Source organism: Arctopsyche grandis, chromosome 3 (genome assembly GCF_051622035.1).
Source record: "Arctopsyche grandis isolate Sample6627 chromosome 3, ASM5162203v2, whole genome shotgun sequence".
In the NCBI taxonomy this organism is placed as follows: Eukaryota; Metazoa; Arthropoda; class Insecta; order Trichoptera; family Hydropsychidae; genus Arctopsyche; species Arctopsyche grandis.
Genome location: NC_135357.1, coordinates 6054655 through 6073554, shown reverse-complemented (window position 1 = coordinate 6073554; position 18900 = coordinate 6054655). Strand labels below are relative to the sequence as shown.

The 18900-nt window shown below is 33.1% G+C and overlaps 3 protein-coding genes across 5 annotated transcripts in view; all 3 read right to left on the bottom strand.

Moving 5' to 3' along the window:
- The window catches only part of LOC143909790 (uncharacterized), a 743449-nt gene that overhangs the window by 101833 nt on the left and 622716 nt on the right, over positions 1-18900 (bottom strand). The window lies entirely within an intron of this gene.
- On the bottom strand, positions 3732-11503 carry LOC143909806 (uncharacterized). Of its 2 annotated transcripts, none has more exons than XM_077428008.1 (6): positions 11373-11503; positions 8357-8624; positions 7267-7341; positions 7116-7199; positions 6790-7032; positions 3732-4359 (listed from the first exon to the last, which is right to left on the bottom strand). In XM_077428008.1, exons 2-6 carry the CDS (start codon positions 8598-8600, stop codon positions 4232-4234), a joined length of 774 nt encoding a protein of 257 aa, XP_077284134.1. In that variant the 5' UTR covers positions 8601-8624; positions 11373-11503; the 3' UTR covers positions 3732-4231. The 2 variants fall into 2 exon arrangements, with proteins under 2 accessions (XP_077284134.1, XP_077284135.1); XM_077428009.1 differs by having other exon boundaries at positions 3964-4359; positions 11265-11409.
- LOC143909854 (ATP-binding cassette sub-family F member 1) lies at positions 11673-18561 on the bottom strand. The gene is made up of 20 exons (XM_077428091.1): positions 18211-18561; positions 17724-17828; positions 17561-17647; positions 17394-17480; positions 17240-17320; positions 17078-17167; positions 16863-17000; positions 16692-16793; positions 15818-15978; positions 15419-15725; positions 15054-15341; positions 14900-14976; positions 14674-14822; positions 14519-14602; positions 14203-14440; positions 13937-14111; positions 13665-13843; positions 13358-13591; positions 13120-13278; positions 11673-13039 (listed from the first exon to the last, which is right to left on the bottom strand). Exons 1-20 carry the CDS (start codon positions 18440-18442, stop codon positions 12938-12940), a joined length of 3075 nt encoding a protein of 1024 aa, XP_077284217.1. The 5' UTR covers positions 18443-18561; the 3' UTR covers positions 11673-12937.

Here is an 18900-nt window from a genome sequence, read left to right as displayed (position 1 = left end):
AAAATCAATTTTTTCAATAAGTTGTAAATGCGCTTTCGAAAATAATTACTGTATTGAAATTATCGGGCATATCTATATGATAATTTCGGTTCGGTGATTACTAGTCAAATATGAACCTGTCACAGGACAACTGGTCGCTCTAGACCGGTCACTCGTGATCATCCGTCACGCTAAAACTGGTCACGAGAAAACTAGTCACGCTAAAACTGGTCACGAGAAAACTGGTCACACAAACAAAAATATTCTCAAATACTTTTTATTTACGAAATTTTTATTATTATCGACTAGACATATGTTCGAGCCAAAGGCCCTCGTGGCCGTGGCCGTGGCCGATGGTTATATTAGATACCGTCCATATTAAAGATGAAGCCGATGGCATAATCATCGCTCTTGTACAAACATGCAGAATGAATCTCTGGCAACGTCCCATTGGCTCCGAAGCTGAGAAAACAAAACGACCTTCTTTTTTACATAAAATTACTATTGTAACAAGTGAACATAAATAAAGGATCCTCTTACTAACACAATCAGTGTTTTCATAGACCTCCCCGCGGTGAATTAAGATTAAATTTTGATTTGACATTCGAACTGTCAAAGTGAAATGAACGCAAAAGCGATTGCCAACCTTCTCGGATGCGAGCGATGCGAACGTCAGATGGGCTGACAGATGCCCGCGAACTCCTCGCGAAGACCACAAACAACGGCCACGGCCACGGCCACGATGGCCTTCGGCTCGAACATATGTCTAGTCGATAATAATAAAAACTTCGTAAATAAAAAGTATTTGAGAATATTTTTGTTTGTGTGACCAATTTTAAATTTTTGGGTGTGACCAGTTTTCTCGTGACCAGTTTCAGCGTGTGACCAGTTTTCTCGTGACCAATTTTCTCGTGACCAGTTTTAGCGTGTGACCAGTTTTTTCGTGACCAGTATTAGCGTGTGACCAGTTTTAGCGTGTGACTAGTTTTCTCGTGACCGATCTAGAGCGACCAGTTATCCTGTGACAGGTTCACATTTGACTAGTAGTCCCTTTACCGATAATTTCATAAATGCGAATAAATTTATTTGATACTCTTTGTGCCGCAAACATTTATTTTTAAGCAGGGTTTCTAAACCGTAAAGAGGGTTTCTAAACCTCCGAAAGGTCGGCGCTAAGTTGGATTGCGCTGAGATGTCGTTGCGCCGGTAAAATCATATATGTACATATACATAGGTACATATGAACGCATAAAATTTTCAGTAATAATGTTGTTCTTATTTTTTACAAGGCTATTATTAGTTTTATTTCTTTTAACAGCCAGCAGTTTGGCTTAGTGGTAGCGTATATATTTAGCACCACTGAGGTCAAAGGTTGGAGTCCTCGCCACTGCTGGTTAGATTTGGGGGTTTTGTGACTCCAAATCGATCGTTTCTCTATTAGAGTTTGCCAATTTTATCTGATCATTGCTGAAACGGTTCCTGAAAATTGGCATTAGATCTAATCCTGTTGTCACAAAAATCTGCCTGTGTATAATTTGTAATAATTATACACAGTAATCTGAAATCTATAGATATCTCTATAGACATCTCTATAATTTCGTATTTATTATATGTATAAAAATTGTATACAAAAAAAATCTAAAAATAATCCATAGATGTCTCTATGATTATTATTTCTGATTAATTGTTATATGCTATATATTCTGATTGTATATGTATGTATTACTGTATTTCTGATTTCTGATTGTTTATGTATTCTGTATTTCGTTAACGTACACCCGTCGCATTGGAGCAAATCTGTAATGGCGAGTCTATATTGATTTGTAACAAAAAAATAAAATAAAATAAAATAAAATATGGTTAACAACTGTAGCGATTTCTCTATTAACATTTCGATACAAAGAAGCATGTTTAACCGTTTGAGTGCTGGCGTCTTTTCTGTAGAAAGCTCGCCATGCTGAAAATTTCGCCAACATTTCCAACTAGAATTATTTAGAAATCCAATAGAAAGCTGGTATAAAAAAAATTGAAGCTAATCAAAACCAACCCTAGATCACTGCCCTAGATAACTACCGCCGACGATTTAGATTTATGTAAAGGTGTGTTTAGACTCTCTAATATATCTTGCAACAATATAAAATCAACAAGAGAAGTCTATTAATGAATGTATTTTCTCAAAACTAGTTCCATCTTCTTCATTGTTGTTAAAATGTAACGCTTACAATCTAAATGTCAAGCCACAATCTAAAATACTCGACAATTAGGAACTTCCATCGGGAAATTCTGCTATGGTTATAAATTCAGAAATTCCGGTGTATTTATAAATGTTGACAAATGAATGACATGGATTACACAACCCATGTTCAATGTATTTTTTTTCAATGCTACCTGGAAAGGCTTAACGGGTAGTATTCTTGTTTACTTTGTACATGTTCAATATACAACGCCTATCGGCGTATTTCAGGCCCATGCACTTGTTGGCAAAACGCAGATCGGCGTTGGTCAACATTCAAAGGGTTAATATATTTTGTATCATATAGATACATATATTTAATTAGTATACGTTTAGGATTTTGCGTATATTTTTATTGAAGGCTTGGAACGTGTCACAAAAAAAGACAAATATAAACTGTTGGATGACCACAAGATAAAGTGAAAGAAAAATAATAAAATCTGAGTCGTGATAAAACGTGCTTCAGTGGTGGAGCCAAAACTGCAGATTACCTGAGCAACAAAAAAAAATACCAGAGCGGAGACTAGCCAATCTTTACTAAGTTTGACCCACTGAATTCGAATATGATATTGATTTTTGCTGGTGGCTGATCGTTTACGAGATATGAGCGTTTAAAAAAATCCGCGTTTTTTACAATGTTTTGGCTTTTGCGGTCTTTAACTCAAAATTTAGGATTGTTTCGCTCAAAGTGAGTATTGGAATCAGTAGTCAGATATTTTTCCTATTAATTGTTATCTCAATATTTTTTTTTATCTAAACGTACTAACTCAAGCGGTAATTGCAATTTAAATGCTTTCGTTGTGTATATGGTTGTAGCGCGTAATATTTGGGTGCAAGGGAGATGGCATGTAGTCCGACCGCTGTACTCTATGAGGTACTTTTTGCTACATTTTTCTCACGAATTGTGCTACCCTCAAATATTATTATCCCACTTAATCCTACCTAACCATTTGTCGATACATTCAAGGAATACATATATCAAATACTAAAACTATCTTACGCATGAATGCCACTGTTAATCACCAGTTGTTTTACCAAACTGTGATTGGTTGAAATTGTTACCCTTATTGAATATATGCTCATGTTAAACATATTGAAGAGCACTTGCGATTAAACAACCTAACTAGTAACTTGTGATTAAACAGCCTAACTAGTAACTTGTGGTAGCACTTTGAGACTAGTAACTGCTATTTAAATTATATAATCATCTGATAAAATCTGCGACTATAATATTTTTACACCATCTCCTACTCGTCCCCGTAGCAGATAGAACATTATTACAATTAATTTGCCGAAATATAATACTTTCAAAATTTTTCATGAATAAATGTTTGCAAACTTTATATAATGTTTGTAAATTTCTATCTATGTAGCCTAAAAATACTACAACTCTCGTTGTAATTTATCATACAAGTTATTTTGACAAGATTTTCCCTTGAGTATGTTTCCATTATCAATAATTCCAATATCATGTTTTTCGTATCAAGTGATTCAAGTCAAAAAACCACATATGTACATATTACAATATGACATTTAATCCATCTCAAATTAGTGTTTTGTTTGACATTTAAATATCATATGTGAATTAACTGCAAACACTCCCCAGTGATAACCAGATGTAACATTTTAACGATTAAGTACATTGAAGATATTTACAGTACATGAAGTTAATGTTCAACATTCACAAATGGTTGATACTGATATACTCGGTATTATGTACATTAAAAGATTAAAAAAAAAACAGATCGTTTGCAAAAAAATTCGTATGTATGTGATGGGTAATAATGAATAAATTGAAATACATAAATGTACAGATAATAATTTTTAATGTAATTAAATTAAAACAGATGAAGTCGATTTTTAAATTCTTAAAGTTAGTACATATGTACATGTAAAATGCATTGGTTATATAAATAACAACAATTAATTCCAATATATAATAGTTATATAAGCGCTTTTCAATTACATATAAATATTATAAGACATTGAAACATTCAGTTTATAATTTACTGACAAACACTAAGGCTTCCCCGATATTTCCTCCTCACTCTTCACGTTAATTTCTGAATCCACTTCTTCCAAAATAGGTTTAAGATTTCCAGATGGAGCCTCAGTTATCACTTTGGGATCTTTTTCTTTTTCTGCATCTTAAAAAATACACCATCATTGATAACTTTTATGTACATACATACATGTATATAAATCACGTATTTACATAATATTGCCTAATGAAACTAACCCATCTTTAGAAATATATTTTGTATAATATAAAAACAAACTTAAAAAATCTAGTAATATGTTAAAGAACAGCATTAATAATACTGTTATTAAATCTACTTTCATTGAGCAAAACCATCTCATCGATTTGACCATCTTTTGTAATAAATTATTAAACTTCAAAATACTGACTTACTATGTACATATGTATGTACTATTGTTGTTATTAAATAAATAAAAAAATTAAAAGAAATGTGTAAGTCCTGTATTCGATCGCACGCGGTCGAATTTTTTTCAAATACCTTTTAAATATATTTATATTTAATTGTTAAATATGAAAAAAAAATGGTAAAAACTACCTACATATTAGCAATATAAAACACCAATAGAAACATTAATTAATTAATTAATTATGTATTTAAATAAATTTTCAATAGATGGCGGTAAATGCTCAGAGTCTATTAGCCTAGAGGAAACATTGGTAGCAAACAGTATATACATATGTCCAGTGGCGGACTGGGACTGAAATCAGTGCATGCCAGGAGTCAAAGGGGGCCCACCCAGGGTTAAAAAAATTTGCCACCCCCCCCCCCCATATAACAAAATATTCTTCTTTCCATCACGCTAAAAACCAAGGGGAAAATTTTTTTTTTTCAAAAATGGGAATAAACAAATTTAGGTACAAGAAAAATGGCAAAAGCGAAATAGATCCATCAATTATTTTGAAAGTATGAAGTAAATTTAAATCGCTGGTTGATGATGAATCATCCAATCAGAATTGTTTTAAGCAATTCAGTTTATATTATTCACGGAAATTTGTTTATTACCATTTTTATTTCAGTAGGTAGTTGTTACATAGGTATTGGTATATACATAATATTGACGTTGGAAATGGGCCCGGCAAAAGGGCCCACGCAAATGTTGAAACTTACATTTCGAGCCTAATAAAAAAAGTTAACCGATCCATGGGCTGTTAAAGCAGGTATTAGTTGTTTTTGTATATCGTAAGAAATTTGTTTTGTTGAAATACCCAAACTTTAGGTCCCAAAATGCAATATCCTATAAATTTTTACACTCGTGAAATAGTTAAAAAGTTATTTAATTTTACTGAGGGCCCATATTTTCTAACAGATAGTGGGGCCCACATGCCATCGGGCATGTTCGCTTGTATGGCCAGTCCGCCACTGCATATGTCACAATATATTTTCACTGACGTTTCAGTTACATTTTCAGGGTTGGTTTTATTCATTTAAGATTAGACTGTTAGGGTTGGTATTATTTAAGGGTTAGGATAGGTTAGGTTAAGTAAGGGTTGGCCCTATTCATTTAAGATAGGGTTGTTAGGGTTAAATTCGTAGAGAAAAACGTTGTAAATTCATTGTTTGATACGTATTCACTGCTTGAATTGGCGAAAATATATTTTCACTTGAAATATGCTCTCACTGTAACGTATACATATATAGAAGTTTTTTTATCTTTTGTTATTATTAAAGGCCGGATAACCAAGGTGCCGTCTTGAAAAAAACGGACCCAGAGGGTGCTGTGTATTGTTCATTGCATTGTTAATGGTTCGCGAACGTTTTTTTTTTTTGGACTCTAGCTTTGTAAATAGAACTAAACCACCCCGATTCCTAGAAAAAGCACTGTGACTATCCGGTGTCTAGTTATTATATTCGTACGTTTTAAGGTCTTTTCATACCTATCCAGCACGACCCGAATCCTACAAGTATCCTGCAAGTACGGACAGTATTCTTTAGTACATTCTATATGGACGCGCATGAATATGTAAATGCGTATGAATACGTCCATATAATGTACCAAAGAATACTATCCGCACTTGCAGGAAACCTGCAGGATACGGGTCGTGCTGGATAGGTATGAACAGACCTTTATTGGCATTGTTTTAGCTGTGACGTACATGGGTGACCGTAAAAAGTCGACCATGAAAAAGTCGAAAATGTTCATTTACCATGCATACATATGAAAAACGGTAAAAGGCGTGCGGTAAAAGTCTCTCTCCCCCCCCCCCCCCCCCCCCGTCGTACATCCTCACTTAATTTGCGCGAGCAGGATACAACAGGAACAAGAGGAACAGGCTTTTCCTCCCGTATCCTGCACGCGCACATTAAACAAAGCTGTATGACAAAAAGAGAGATAATTTCACCGCATGCCACTCATATATATTATATATATACCGTACCGTTTACCATGCACCCTTTTTTTTTTTGATCTTTCGACTTAAGATCTTTCGATTTTCGATCTTTGCCTTCCGATATTTGCTTTTTTGACCTTTTCACTTTCGGTGCCGTGAGATAGACCCATGATACTATACAATTTCTGTATTTCAAAATTCAAATTACCTTCCACGCTACAATCCGGCTTTACACCCTTCGTTTTTTCACCCTCTGCACATTTCTCGTCATCATCATCATTGTCGCTATCAAACGATGGACAATTGCAACACAAACATCGTCCCAAAAAGAACAAGGGAACCATACAAAGGCCGCAGCACAGACAAGACGTAATTGTTGTGCATATGCACCAGCCCAATCCAAAATTTGCAAAACTTTTCCTGACTTGTTGACAACATGTTTTTGGAATTTCTATTTTAAAAAACAATTGCATTATTCGACAATATAAATATATTACAATATTGCATTTACATACTACATGATAATACACTCACTTTTTTTCGGTTTAATTTTAGCCGCATCAACAGACTCATCCCGCACAACATTGATGTTTGCCGATGCAGACATCTTGCCTTTGTCTACAAGTGATTCAATACAAACATTAATCTAATATGCACATATGACAATTAATAATATTATACTCACTTTCTTTTAGTTCACTTATATCTTCACAATCAGATTCATTTTGTACAGCATCATCGTTTGCCCTCTTACCATCACCTACAAGTATATAAATCATTGCAAACATTATTTTACATATTGATTGATGATATATATGTATGTACAGTAAAATAATTACACTTCACTACAAGACAACAATAAAAATAACAATAAACTGCAAGCAAAAATCAACATTGATTAAATTAATTTACAAATTTGCATACAAAATTCATGTTTAATTTAATATAATAAAAAGCTACAAATTGCAATTGCAATTAAAATGTTTCAGTACTGTAATATATTCGTCAGTGGATGTTGTGTTCCAAAAAACTCAAGTGACTATGCCGCAAACACAATAGGTTGAGTCGTAAATGTATAGTACATGTCATAAATTTACATTTAATCTTGAGATAGCTAGAATTTTGAATTTGTGTATACCTACTATTCAAAATATGAGAAGTAATTTTAGTTTACATAACAATCAAACAATTTTTGTTTACACATCCATACAATCAATGAAAACTGTGCAATGTTTCCATTTAAAGTCGTACAATAAAACTAAAGTCACAATTGGCTTAATGGTAGCGTATATATTTAGCACCACTGAGGTCGAAGGTTCGAGCCTTCGTCAAACTGCTGGTTAGGTTTGGGGGTTTTGTGACTCCAAATCGATCGTTTCTCTATCAGAGTTTGCCAATTTTATCTGATCATTGTTGAAACGATTCCTGAAAATTGGTATTAGATCATTTCCTGTTGTCACAAAATCTGTGTGTATAATTTGTAAAAATTATGCACAGTAATCAGAAATCTATAGATATCTCTATAGGCATCTCTATAATTTCGTGTTTATTATATGTATAAAAATTGTAATAATAATTGTACACAAAAATCTAAAAATAATCCATAGATGTCTCTATGATTATTATTTCTGTACTGATTAATTGTTATATGCTATGTATTCTGATTGTATATGTATTATTGTATTTCTGACCGTTATCGTACACTCGTCGCATTGGAGCGATCTGTAATGACGAGTGTATATTGATTGTAACAATAAAATAAAATGTATACTTGCCATTGTCCAAAAATGGATCAGTCAATTTGTCATCGTCGTCATTGGAAGCTATAGAAGTTTCACGCAAACTCTCCTCTTTATCATCCTTAGTCTTCTCTAGCCTTTTTTGGCTGGTGGCCTCTACAGAGATATTCTTCGACTGTGGATCCTTATAATTCTTGACCAAATCTAAAGATTTCTCGCAAGCCACGTCGAAAACTTGCTCCTTCCACAATTTAACAAAATCCACACGCCGAGACGACATATTAATTCACAGCTATATGGTTTGCTGTATACAAAAAAAAACTAGTATTTTTACATATGTATAAAACATGTCTTTTTCATCCTACTAGATTCCAATTTATTTTCATTTCCCTTTTAGCTAAAAAATTACAGTATATACAGTACGTTTCAAATAAAATATAATATTAAGTTTTAAACATTATTCTATACCAGTGTCACTTAACCCTTTGAGTGCTGACATATTTTCTGCTGAAAGCCCGCTACGCTGAAAATTTCGCCAACATTTCCAACTAGAATTATTTATAAATCCAATAGAAAGCAGGTATAAAAATTGTAGCTTATCCAACCAAACCCTAGATCACTACTCTATGTAGATAACTACCACTGAGGATTTCGAGGAGTGTTTAGACTCTCTAATATACATATCTTGCAACAATATAAAATAAATCTATCAATGAATATATTTTTCCAAAACTAATTCCATCTTCTTCATTGTTGTTAAAATGTAATGCTCACAATCTAAATTCCAAGCCACAATTTAAAATACTCAGCAGTTAGGGATTTCCATCGGGTAATTCTGCTATGGTTATAAATTCAGAAATTCTGTCTTAAACGAGTCTTTATAAAAGTTGACAAATAAATGACACGGATTACACGACTCATCTTCAATGCATTTTTTTTTCAATGCTACCTTTAAAGGCTTGGCAGGTAGTATTCTTGTTTACTCTGTACATGCTCAATATACAACGCCCATGGATTTGTCAGCAAAACGCCGATCGGTTTTGGTCAGCATTCAAAGGGTTAACATATGAGCCACTTATTTTGTAGAACCATCTCCCAATATATGCTATAGTTGCTGGCCAGTGCATAATTATTGATGACTATATAGAACTAAAATAACATATGTACTACCGCCAATAGACAGCAAAATTATATATCGCTGAGCAAAAGCACCAATGAAGATATTTGGGGCTCTCGGTAATGCATATAATAGGTTTTTTTTGTTTTATTTGTAAATCAGAAAATGTTTATCAGCTGTAGCATTTTCCCCAACAGTACTTTTACACAAATAATCATCATTTATTCAGTTTATCTGGCCAAAATCAAACAAAGAATTTGATATTTATTTGACGAATGTTATGTCGTATCATAAAAATGACGAATTGTCAGATGTGACCAAGATAAGATGAAAGACGTAAGTCCTTATTATGCTCAAACTTGCTCTGGTGGTGAAGCCAATGAACATTTTTTTCAGTATGATCAGGGCCGACGAGCCGGGGGGAAGAGCCGACGTAAAATTCCGAAGACCGGACTACTCGGTACATCCAACGGGGCCCATATCGGTACATCTGACTGACTGATATTGATATTTTATATTATTCTACATTAAAATACATTTATTTTTTTAATGCTAAATGTTTATTATTTATAGATCCACGAATTCTTTGTTTCCATGTGAAATTGTACCTGTTATATCATAGTTTCTTATTCAATTACTTAATAATCGTTTGTGAGCTAAGAAGAGGTTAGTAAAAATAACAACCAAATTCTGATAGATTCTTCGCATTTTAAAAATATGTCTATATGATCTTCTTTTTTAGTTTATTATAGGGCCCGGAATTATTTTTTCCTAGATTCCGGGATTCCTCTCAGCTGCCCTGTTTATGATTAATCAAAAGTCATTAAATATCGGTACTAGAAATGTCAACTAGTATCCAAAATACGATTTGTAAGTTTAATCTTGTTATTTTCCCTTCTTCTCCTCCCCACTTGTATAAAAAGCAATACTTAAATAGATACGCTTGCGGCCCCCGAATCTTGGGGGCCCCGAAATGGGTCTTTGATAGCAAAATTTACAACTTACAAATCATTATCATTGTCCACAATACGTTCGTAAGCTAAAATAAATGAAATTAATACCAATTTTACATAGTATTTTAAAATAGCACATATTTTATTCCAAAAACTGTTTCAAGTACATATAAAATATGGTTTTGTAAAATCTCAATGAATCACTATATACTGAAAAGCATGGTAAAAAACTATGATAGCATTTGTTTTACTGAAGTGAGAGCCTTAAATTTCAAATGCGCTTGGGGGCCCCCATTTACTTGATCTGCCACTGCTCATCTACATATGTCTTTACTATGATCAGTTAACGATTCCTCTGATAAAACAATATATTGTGGTAAAACTTTCACTAGCAAACATTTCCAACTCGTCACATTACTCAAGATGATTATTTTATATGTAAATTCGAAGACTCATAGTCAATATTTTAAATATAAATTTTGGTAGTTGCTGGAACAAATAATACTTACCATGTGGGATTCGAGATCAATTTTAGGTATGGATCAAAAACTACTCTTTTAAAATCATTGGATTTAAATATGTTAAAAAAAAACACCTTACTAGCAATGGTAATGATTTATGAACGTTCGTTCAAGTCCATCTGGTCTAAAAATACCAAACACACCCTCAATACTAAATTCTTTTTACAGACTTGCCACAAACATTTTCATCTTTAATAAATCCAATACGGTGTTTTCCCAAGTTATTCAATTCAAAATATGTACTTAATTTATATTTATTTTGCTATATACACGCGAAATACAACGCATAACGTTCATTATATATGTAGAAAAATCACAGGATATAAACTAGTAGATAAAAATGTTTCCGTCACCTCAAATAACAACAGAATGAAAGTTTGCAGATAGATTAGCCAGCACTATATCTTAGTAAGTAGCGTCTGTAAACATTATCAGAGTATATTTTAGTGAATAGTACATACCAACTAAGAGATCTCAGGTTCAAACTTTGGCCACAACTGTAAAACTAATCGGAAAATTGATAAAAATTGATATCTACTATTGACATTTCAACCTAAATCCACTGCTCCTATCATAGTTTGCCAGTTTATCTGAATTGTAAAAGTACATATGAGTTTTACCTGTATTTACAATAAATAAACTTGACATCCCCTCCATTTCAGGTGAAAATTTAGAGAGACCTAAAATTCCTTTCAACAGAAGGAGTTTTAGGTCTCTCCTTGTCATACCATTCCATTAAGAACGCAAATAAATATACACTTGTAGTAAAAAAAAAAACAGTTTATTAAATAATCTTTTACAAAATATATAAATTAGTACGAATTCTAAATCGTGACACTGATTGTTGATTATCGAAAACAAGCACCGATCCCGCTAAAACTATCGGAAATACTTACGACGTACATCACAACAGATCGACCAGTGCCATTACACATTTATACTACATATGAAATGTAAAATAAGCGCATTTGAAGCTTAACAATATTATATATTAATAATAAAAACAGTACGCCGATGTAGAAACACTAGTCGATCGCAATGTGCGCATTCAAAATTTGCAACTTCAAGGGACGGTTTTCAAAAGTCCAAAATTGATCGATTTATAATATATATATATATATTGTACATTAACTACGTACATATGCATATATGTTACAGTCGAAGTGTATTTTCAGTTGTAATATATTCCAACTGGCGTTTTAGGTCATTCATATTCGAGTATAATTCAAATAGTAAATTATATATCTACAAGCGCAAATACACTTTCAACAGTGTGCGCCAGTTGTAATATAACAATTGAGTTTTTACAGCTCTGATGTCAAAATATATTTCAACTGGAAAATACACTTCAACTGTAACATATATACATATTGAATGAACATGTTTTCGCCTTATCGTAGAAACCCTGATCACAATTTTCTAATACGATCTTCAATACAAATTGTATTAAATTAGACAATTTATACAAATTGTAAAATGCAATGAAAAATTAGTTTAATACAAGAAAATAAAGATAGACAGTATAAATATTAATATGTATATAATTGTTCCTAACAAAAGAAATAATATTATTATTCCAATACTCGAATAAGTAGTAAACAGAAGCTGTTGCAATAGAATCAACTTCAAAACTTAGTCTGCTCTCAGTCAAAAGCATATATTAAATCAGACTCAAACTACCAATTGATCTAAATATCATAAGAATTGATTTTAATTTGTTCAACAAGTCCAATTTACCATACTGTAATCCCTAAGAGCAGGCCTGCTTTAGCTATCAACGTCAATCTACAACAGGTTTGAGTATACACACACATACATACATTCGTTGATTTTTAAACACAATTAGATCATTCAATTCATTCAACTCCTTCATTTTAAAACTGCATTAAAATACCAAGCATTAATCCAACATGTTTATATACAACGAATTATCAATTCCAAATATTTTCTATGCATTTCCTAATACATGATATTATATACAATATGACAAAAGTTGGGCACTGATTGCAATCCCTCATCAGACAGACTACTGCTGTACGGCAGCATTGGCAGCGATCGACGGCGAGTTGATGATTTCACCGAGACTGTCCAACAACTCTTTCCTGTAATCGTCGAAGTCTCCGTCAACCTACATGACAAAAAAAAATCCAAATATAACACACATACATACACATATAATCAGACTTGACAGATTATAACAAAGTATACCTCGTTGATAGTCTGATCTTCGATGACGTAGAGAGCGCATGCAGTCTCACGGATGAGCCGTTCGTCGTGAGAGACGATAACGACACCGCCTTTGTAGCCATTGATGGCTTCAGCCAAAGCATCGATCGACTCAATATCCAAATTGTTCGTAGGTTCATCCTGAAATAAGATCAATAACCGAGCATCAGCATAATCGGAATCGTCGTTACAATTTCACAATTGAAATGGGAATACGTACGAGAATGACTACGTCCGGAGCATTCAGGGTGAGTTCAGCTAGAGCGACGCGTGCTTTCTGTCCACCGCTGAGATCTTTCATTTTGATGATGTGAGCGTGGCTTACGAGACCGAATGAGCCGAGAGCCTTGCGAGCTTTCTCATGCTGCAGGCCGAATAAGCGTTGAAGGTATTCGGCAGGAGTTTCCTCAGCCGTCAAGTGCTCACCAGAGTGTTGATCGAAACGACCGATACGCTGAAAAAGTGATTGTGATCAATCTTATAGAATATATACTTAACAATATTAATGTATAATTTTTTAAACATACGAGTCTGTGATTCCTGAGAAGTTCGCCTTTTCTAGGTGACAAATCTCCGACGAGCAGTTTGAGGAAAGTGGATTTGCCGACGCCGTTAGGACCGACGATGGCTATACGAGAGTTCAGATCTATGCCGAAATCGACACTGTTGAAAAGAGGTTTCTGTCCATCGTAAGCAAAATCGACATCTAAAAATAATATATTAAGTTTTAATGTTGCTTTTTATTATAATGAATAAGCACTACCTGTATGTAGTACGACAAGTGTAGTAATAAACTCACTATGAAGACCCAAAATCGGAGGCTGTAGAGTTGGAGGGTCTGGGAAGTTGAATTTGACGAGATAGTCTTTCGGTCTCGCCAATAATTCACTAGGACCAGAATCTTCGTCTTGCTTTTGAACTTTGGTCTTATTCTTCTCTTGTTTCCTAGTAAGCACTTCTTTTTGTTTCTTTTCCTGAAATTTCGTTCAGCAATTAGCGTGAGCTCGGAATCAAACAAAATAACTATAAGGAAAATAATATATGAAGATAGAACCGACTACTCACAGCTACTTTCTTAGATGTACCGTGAGATTTCATTTCCTTCAGTCGTTTCTCTTGCTTTTCATATTCTTTCACTTGTTCCTTTCGTTTTTGGACAAACATTTTCTTAAACATGCTATAGTTTCCTTTATAATAATGAAGCTTTTGCGTGTCCAAATGGATAATTTCATTGCATACATTATCTAAGAAAGATTGGTCGTGAGATACGATCAAAAGAGTTTTCTTCCAGCCTTGTAAATAACTGAAAAAATCCAAATATACATACATATATAAAAAAATCTAACAACTTTATTATAATAATAAAAAGTCACAAACTGACTTATCGAGCCAAATTACAGCATTGAGATCCAAATGATTCGTAGGTTCATCCAACAATAAGAGCGTAGGTTCGATAAAGAGCGCCCTAGAAATTAAACCAAATCAAAATTAAAACTCATTACAATTCAATTACTAAAAAAAAAAAACGTAAACTACCTTGCAAGCGATACTCTCATCCTCCAACCACCAGAGAAATTTTTAGTAGCTCTATTTTGCATTTCCTTGTTAAAACCTAAACCAGCCAAGATACGACGCGCTCTCGGCTCAGCAGAATCGGCTCCGATCGCTTTTAATTCAGCGTAAACCTGTAACAAACAATAACATCAATGAAATATCATCACACTAAAACCATTTCATTTATATAATTCGCTGTATAAATCACCTCATTCAAACGCTCCTGTTTCGATAGTTTTCCTTTGCCGACTAAAGCCTCCAATTCCTCGCACTCTTTCATCAGTTCTAAAAGCAAAACATACTCATAAACACTGAATAACTACCATCAAATTTAATATACATAAAACATTGACTCGACTAACCAGTTCTTTTGACATCGCTTTTCAATACACTTTCGACAGCAGAAAAATCATCAGCTACTACTTCTTGCTCACAAAGTAAAATATCAATATTTGGAGGAATCGGAAATGCTCTTTGAGCGAGATGTCTGAGGAGTGTAGTTTTTCCGTGGCCGTTTGGACCTACGAGACCGTAATGTCTACCATTGGCGATAAGCAGATTTGCGTTCACAAAGAGATCGTTGCCTTTAGCACTAATTGAGAAATTTTCAACTTTGATATCTACCGCGTTCTCTAATGCAGCCATTTGACCTGAAACACGTCAAAATTATGTATAAATTAAAAGAAAACACTAAAGTAGTAATAATACTTAATAAAAATTAACTAACCAGCAGTTTTCTGCATTTGACTGACGGTAAAATTACTATCTAATTCGCTGTGACCTTGTCCACCTTTTTTAGTAATCAATTCCATTTGTTTATCAAATTCTTGTTGTTTCTTCATCTTCTTTTTATCTTTGTGAGTTAATTTTTTATCTGAATCTTCCGTTGGTGTTTCTTCCACTATTTTACTTTTCTCTTCCGTATCAGATCCATAGTCCTCTTCATCTTCATCCATAGCCTCATCCTCAGATTCGACTTTTTTTTTAATAGATTTTTTCTTCATTTCATTTTTAGATAATTTACCCTTCTTTTCCTAAAAATAAAAAAAATGAAAACATCAAATTAACAAGCCAGCATATACATACATAAATAGGATATTCTAAAAAATAAAAATAAAATACGTACAGGCTTTTTACTATCTTTTTTGTCAGGTTTGCTCTTTTCTTCAACTTTCGTCTCCTCTATTTTCATTTTAACAAGCTCTTTTTCAATCTCTTCTATATCACTCCCAACGTCTTCATCTTCATCTTCAGAATCAGATTTTGCCTTGTTCTTCTTCTGTTTCGCTAAACATAACAAAAGTAGACAATAAAAGCCCCACTCGCTACCCTCAAATAAGCATCAGTGGCGTAACTACAATAATTCAATGCACCGAAGAGACCCAAAAGAATCACTGTTTTGTAAGAAAGCAGCACAATTGGACTATTTGATCATGATGCATTTTCAAATTTCCAAATATTTTCTCATCATACATATCAATTTTCATCGATAAAGCTACCATATAAAAATATTATATTGGATTTTTTTTTCATTTGATTGTTTTTGTTAGAAAATTAATTTTAAAGAGTTGAATTGGAGCACAATTTCTGGGATTTTAAACTGTGATTTAATCATTTGGTATTACAGAATAATTATAAGTAAAACACCAAATATGATATATTATATTGAATTATTTGAAAATAAATTTAATTTGCATTTTCTTCTTATTCCATTATTCTATATACATATGTAAAATAATTGAATTTAAAAACAGAAGACATACTTATTATACATTTTATATAAATTCAATGAAAACATTTGAATGAATTTAAAAGGACTCGTTATACAAAGCAATATGATATTTAAAAGCACAATCTGGTACGAAGTAATGATTTTACATAAAAGCAAAATTTCATACTTAAAAATTATAAAAGGGGCGTTTGACGATTTTTGCATCGGGTTCCAAAATATATATGTAGTCAAGCCACTGATTAAGATATTTTTAAATCTCTCAATTTACCCTTCTTTTTTACAGGCTTTGCAGCAACCATTTCATCTTCAGATTCGATTTTCAGCTCTTTATCACTGTCATCAGCTGACCAATCGTCTTTCTTAGATTTTCCTATGAGAGAATACCAATTAGATTCACAAACTAATACAACATTTTATCATCATAAAAAAACTACAATACCCTTCGCCTTCTTTTTGGTAGCTTTTTGCTTTTTGGCATCTGCAACTGAACTGCTTATAGACTTCTTATCGTCATCATCTGATTTTTGTTCATCTTCATCGTCGGACACTTTTGAAGCAACCTTCTTTTTACCTTTAGCTAAAAATTACATACACTCTTAAAATATTTCATATATCAACAGAATTGTATTTCTAAATCTATTAATTATTATTAACCTTTCTTCGATTTTTTATCTTCATCATCTGAATCGTGTTTTAGTGGTTTGTCATCATCATCAGACCAATCATCAGCCTTTTTACCTTTACCTACATAAAAATATTCCATGTTACATTTCAATACTATTTTCAATATTATAATAATGTATGTATTAATAATACCTTTCTTTTTAGCAGCTGGTTTTTTATCAACTTTCTTATCCTCTTCTTCGTCATCAGATGCATCATCTTTTTTACCTTTACCTGAAAAAGCACAATTTTTATTAAAGATTTACCTAAACAATTCAATTTTAAAAAAATTGCATCTAAAATATACCTTTTTTCTTGGTACTTTTTTTAGATTCTGCTTCAGTTGGTTTTTCCTTCTCGTCATCATCAGACCCATCATCTTTTTTACCTTTACCTTATTATAAGAACAGAAAAAATAAATATTAAAAATTATACAAATAAAAAATGTGGCACAAATGGTAGCTCTGAACCTACCCTTCTTCTTCGGAGCTGCTTTTTTAGCTTGTTCTACTTCTTTTTCATCTTCATCATCAGACCAATCATCAGCCTTTTTACCTTTGCCTACAATACGAATTGAATTAATAATAAAATACATGTGCTTTCATTTATAATGATTATTTCAACAAAGAAAAACTACCTTTGACTTTCTTTTTTACAGCCTTTCCTGTGGGTGGTTTTCCACCAACTTTTTCATCATCAGACTCCTCACCATCAGAATGCTTCGACTTCTTTTTGTCCTTTTCTATACATAGAAGTTAAAATAAATTAATTTAAAATACTAAAAACATATACATATTTCAAATATTACCGATAATAATTGCGGACATGATAAACAAACGACAGATACTATGGTGTGATACCTGACATAATGACTTCAACAGTTTTATGTGCCAATATTTTCTTGTACGTCACATATTGCTATATTTACACACTGTATGTATGTGCAATTGGCAATTGTAAAATATGGATAGACAAAATTGTGCAATTACACCAATAAACTTATACTTTATAATATAAGTAGTGAATATCTACTCGTATCGTGCTATTTACACATCAAATCATATTTTGATTCAATACTCCCAAGCCGAGTCACAGATTTAAAAAAAGTATAAAGGAATTTTCACCTTTTTTCGTAGTTTTTTTCGAAGACTTGGCGTTCTCATCGTCTGAAGCTACCGACTTTCCACGGGGTGCCTCGTCGTCGCTATTATCAGCTCGTGGACGAGTTTTCTTCTTCTCGGCCTTTGCAGGCTTGACTTGAGAGGTTACTTCTTCGGGAGCTTCCGCTGGTGGGGCTTCTTCCTCCAGCTCGTTCGCCAAATCGAAAACCTTCTTAGAACCTTTCTTTTTCGACATTCTAGCGAGTTTTGTGCAAATTCAACTGGATAAGTGTCACGAGTAGTGACGAAACGTGGCGCACATGCCTCGATCAGCCAAATGTCATTCACAACAAGATTGCCAGCACAAAAAAACCTAGAGTTGAAATTCCTGTGTTGAGTTTTTTTTTTTATAAACAACCATATTTTAATTTTATTTAAACTCGCGTTATTATTAGAATTTGAGTTTTAATTTAACTATGATTATAGGAATTCTAACTTTATACCACTTCTTCAGACTGAACCATAAACGCAAGTTAAAAAAATTTTGAATTATGTTTTTTACGGTTCGGTGATCATTGGTCACAAAGCGCTCCCCCAAAAGTCACTAAAATCTCTATAACGGAATATCTGGCAGCCGAAAAGTCCATCATACTAACGATAACTATCATACTAACGAAAACTCGAGTGCCAAATACTCCGCATTACAGTTTTCAT

Bases quoted from the DNA above. Each gene is read 5' to 3' on its own strand.
- LOC143909854 (XM_077428091.1), bottom strand. From the start codon at position 18,442: ATGTCGAAAAAGAAAGGTTCTAAGAAGGTTTTCGATTTGGCGAACGAG. The intron at 17,001-17,077 runs GTTAATAATAAT...TGTAATTTTTAG, and splicing joins AGATAAAAAATCGAAGAAAG to CTAAAGGTAAAAAGAAGGTT. The intron at 13,592-13,664 runs GTATGTTTAAAA...TCACTTTTTCAG, and splicing joins TTCTCAGGAATCACAGACTC to CGTATCGGTCGTTTCGATCA.
- LOC143909806 (XM_077428008.1), bottom strand. From the start codon at position 8,600: ATGTCGTCTCGGCGTGTGGATTTTGTTAAATTGTGGAAGGAGCAAGTT. The intron at 7,342-8,356 runs GCAAGTATACAT...ATATACTTGTAG, and splicing joins TGATCCATTTTTGGACAATG to GTGATGGTAAGAGGGCAAAC. The intron at 7,033-7,115 runs GTGAGTGTATTA...TTTTTAAAATAG, and splicing joins TAAAATTAAACCGAAAAAAA to AAATTCCAAAAACATGTTGT.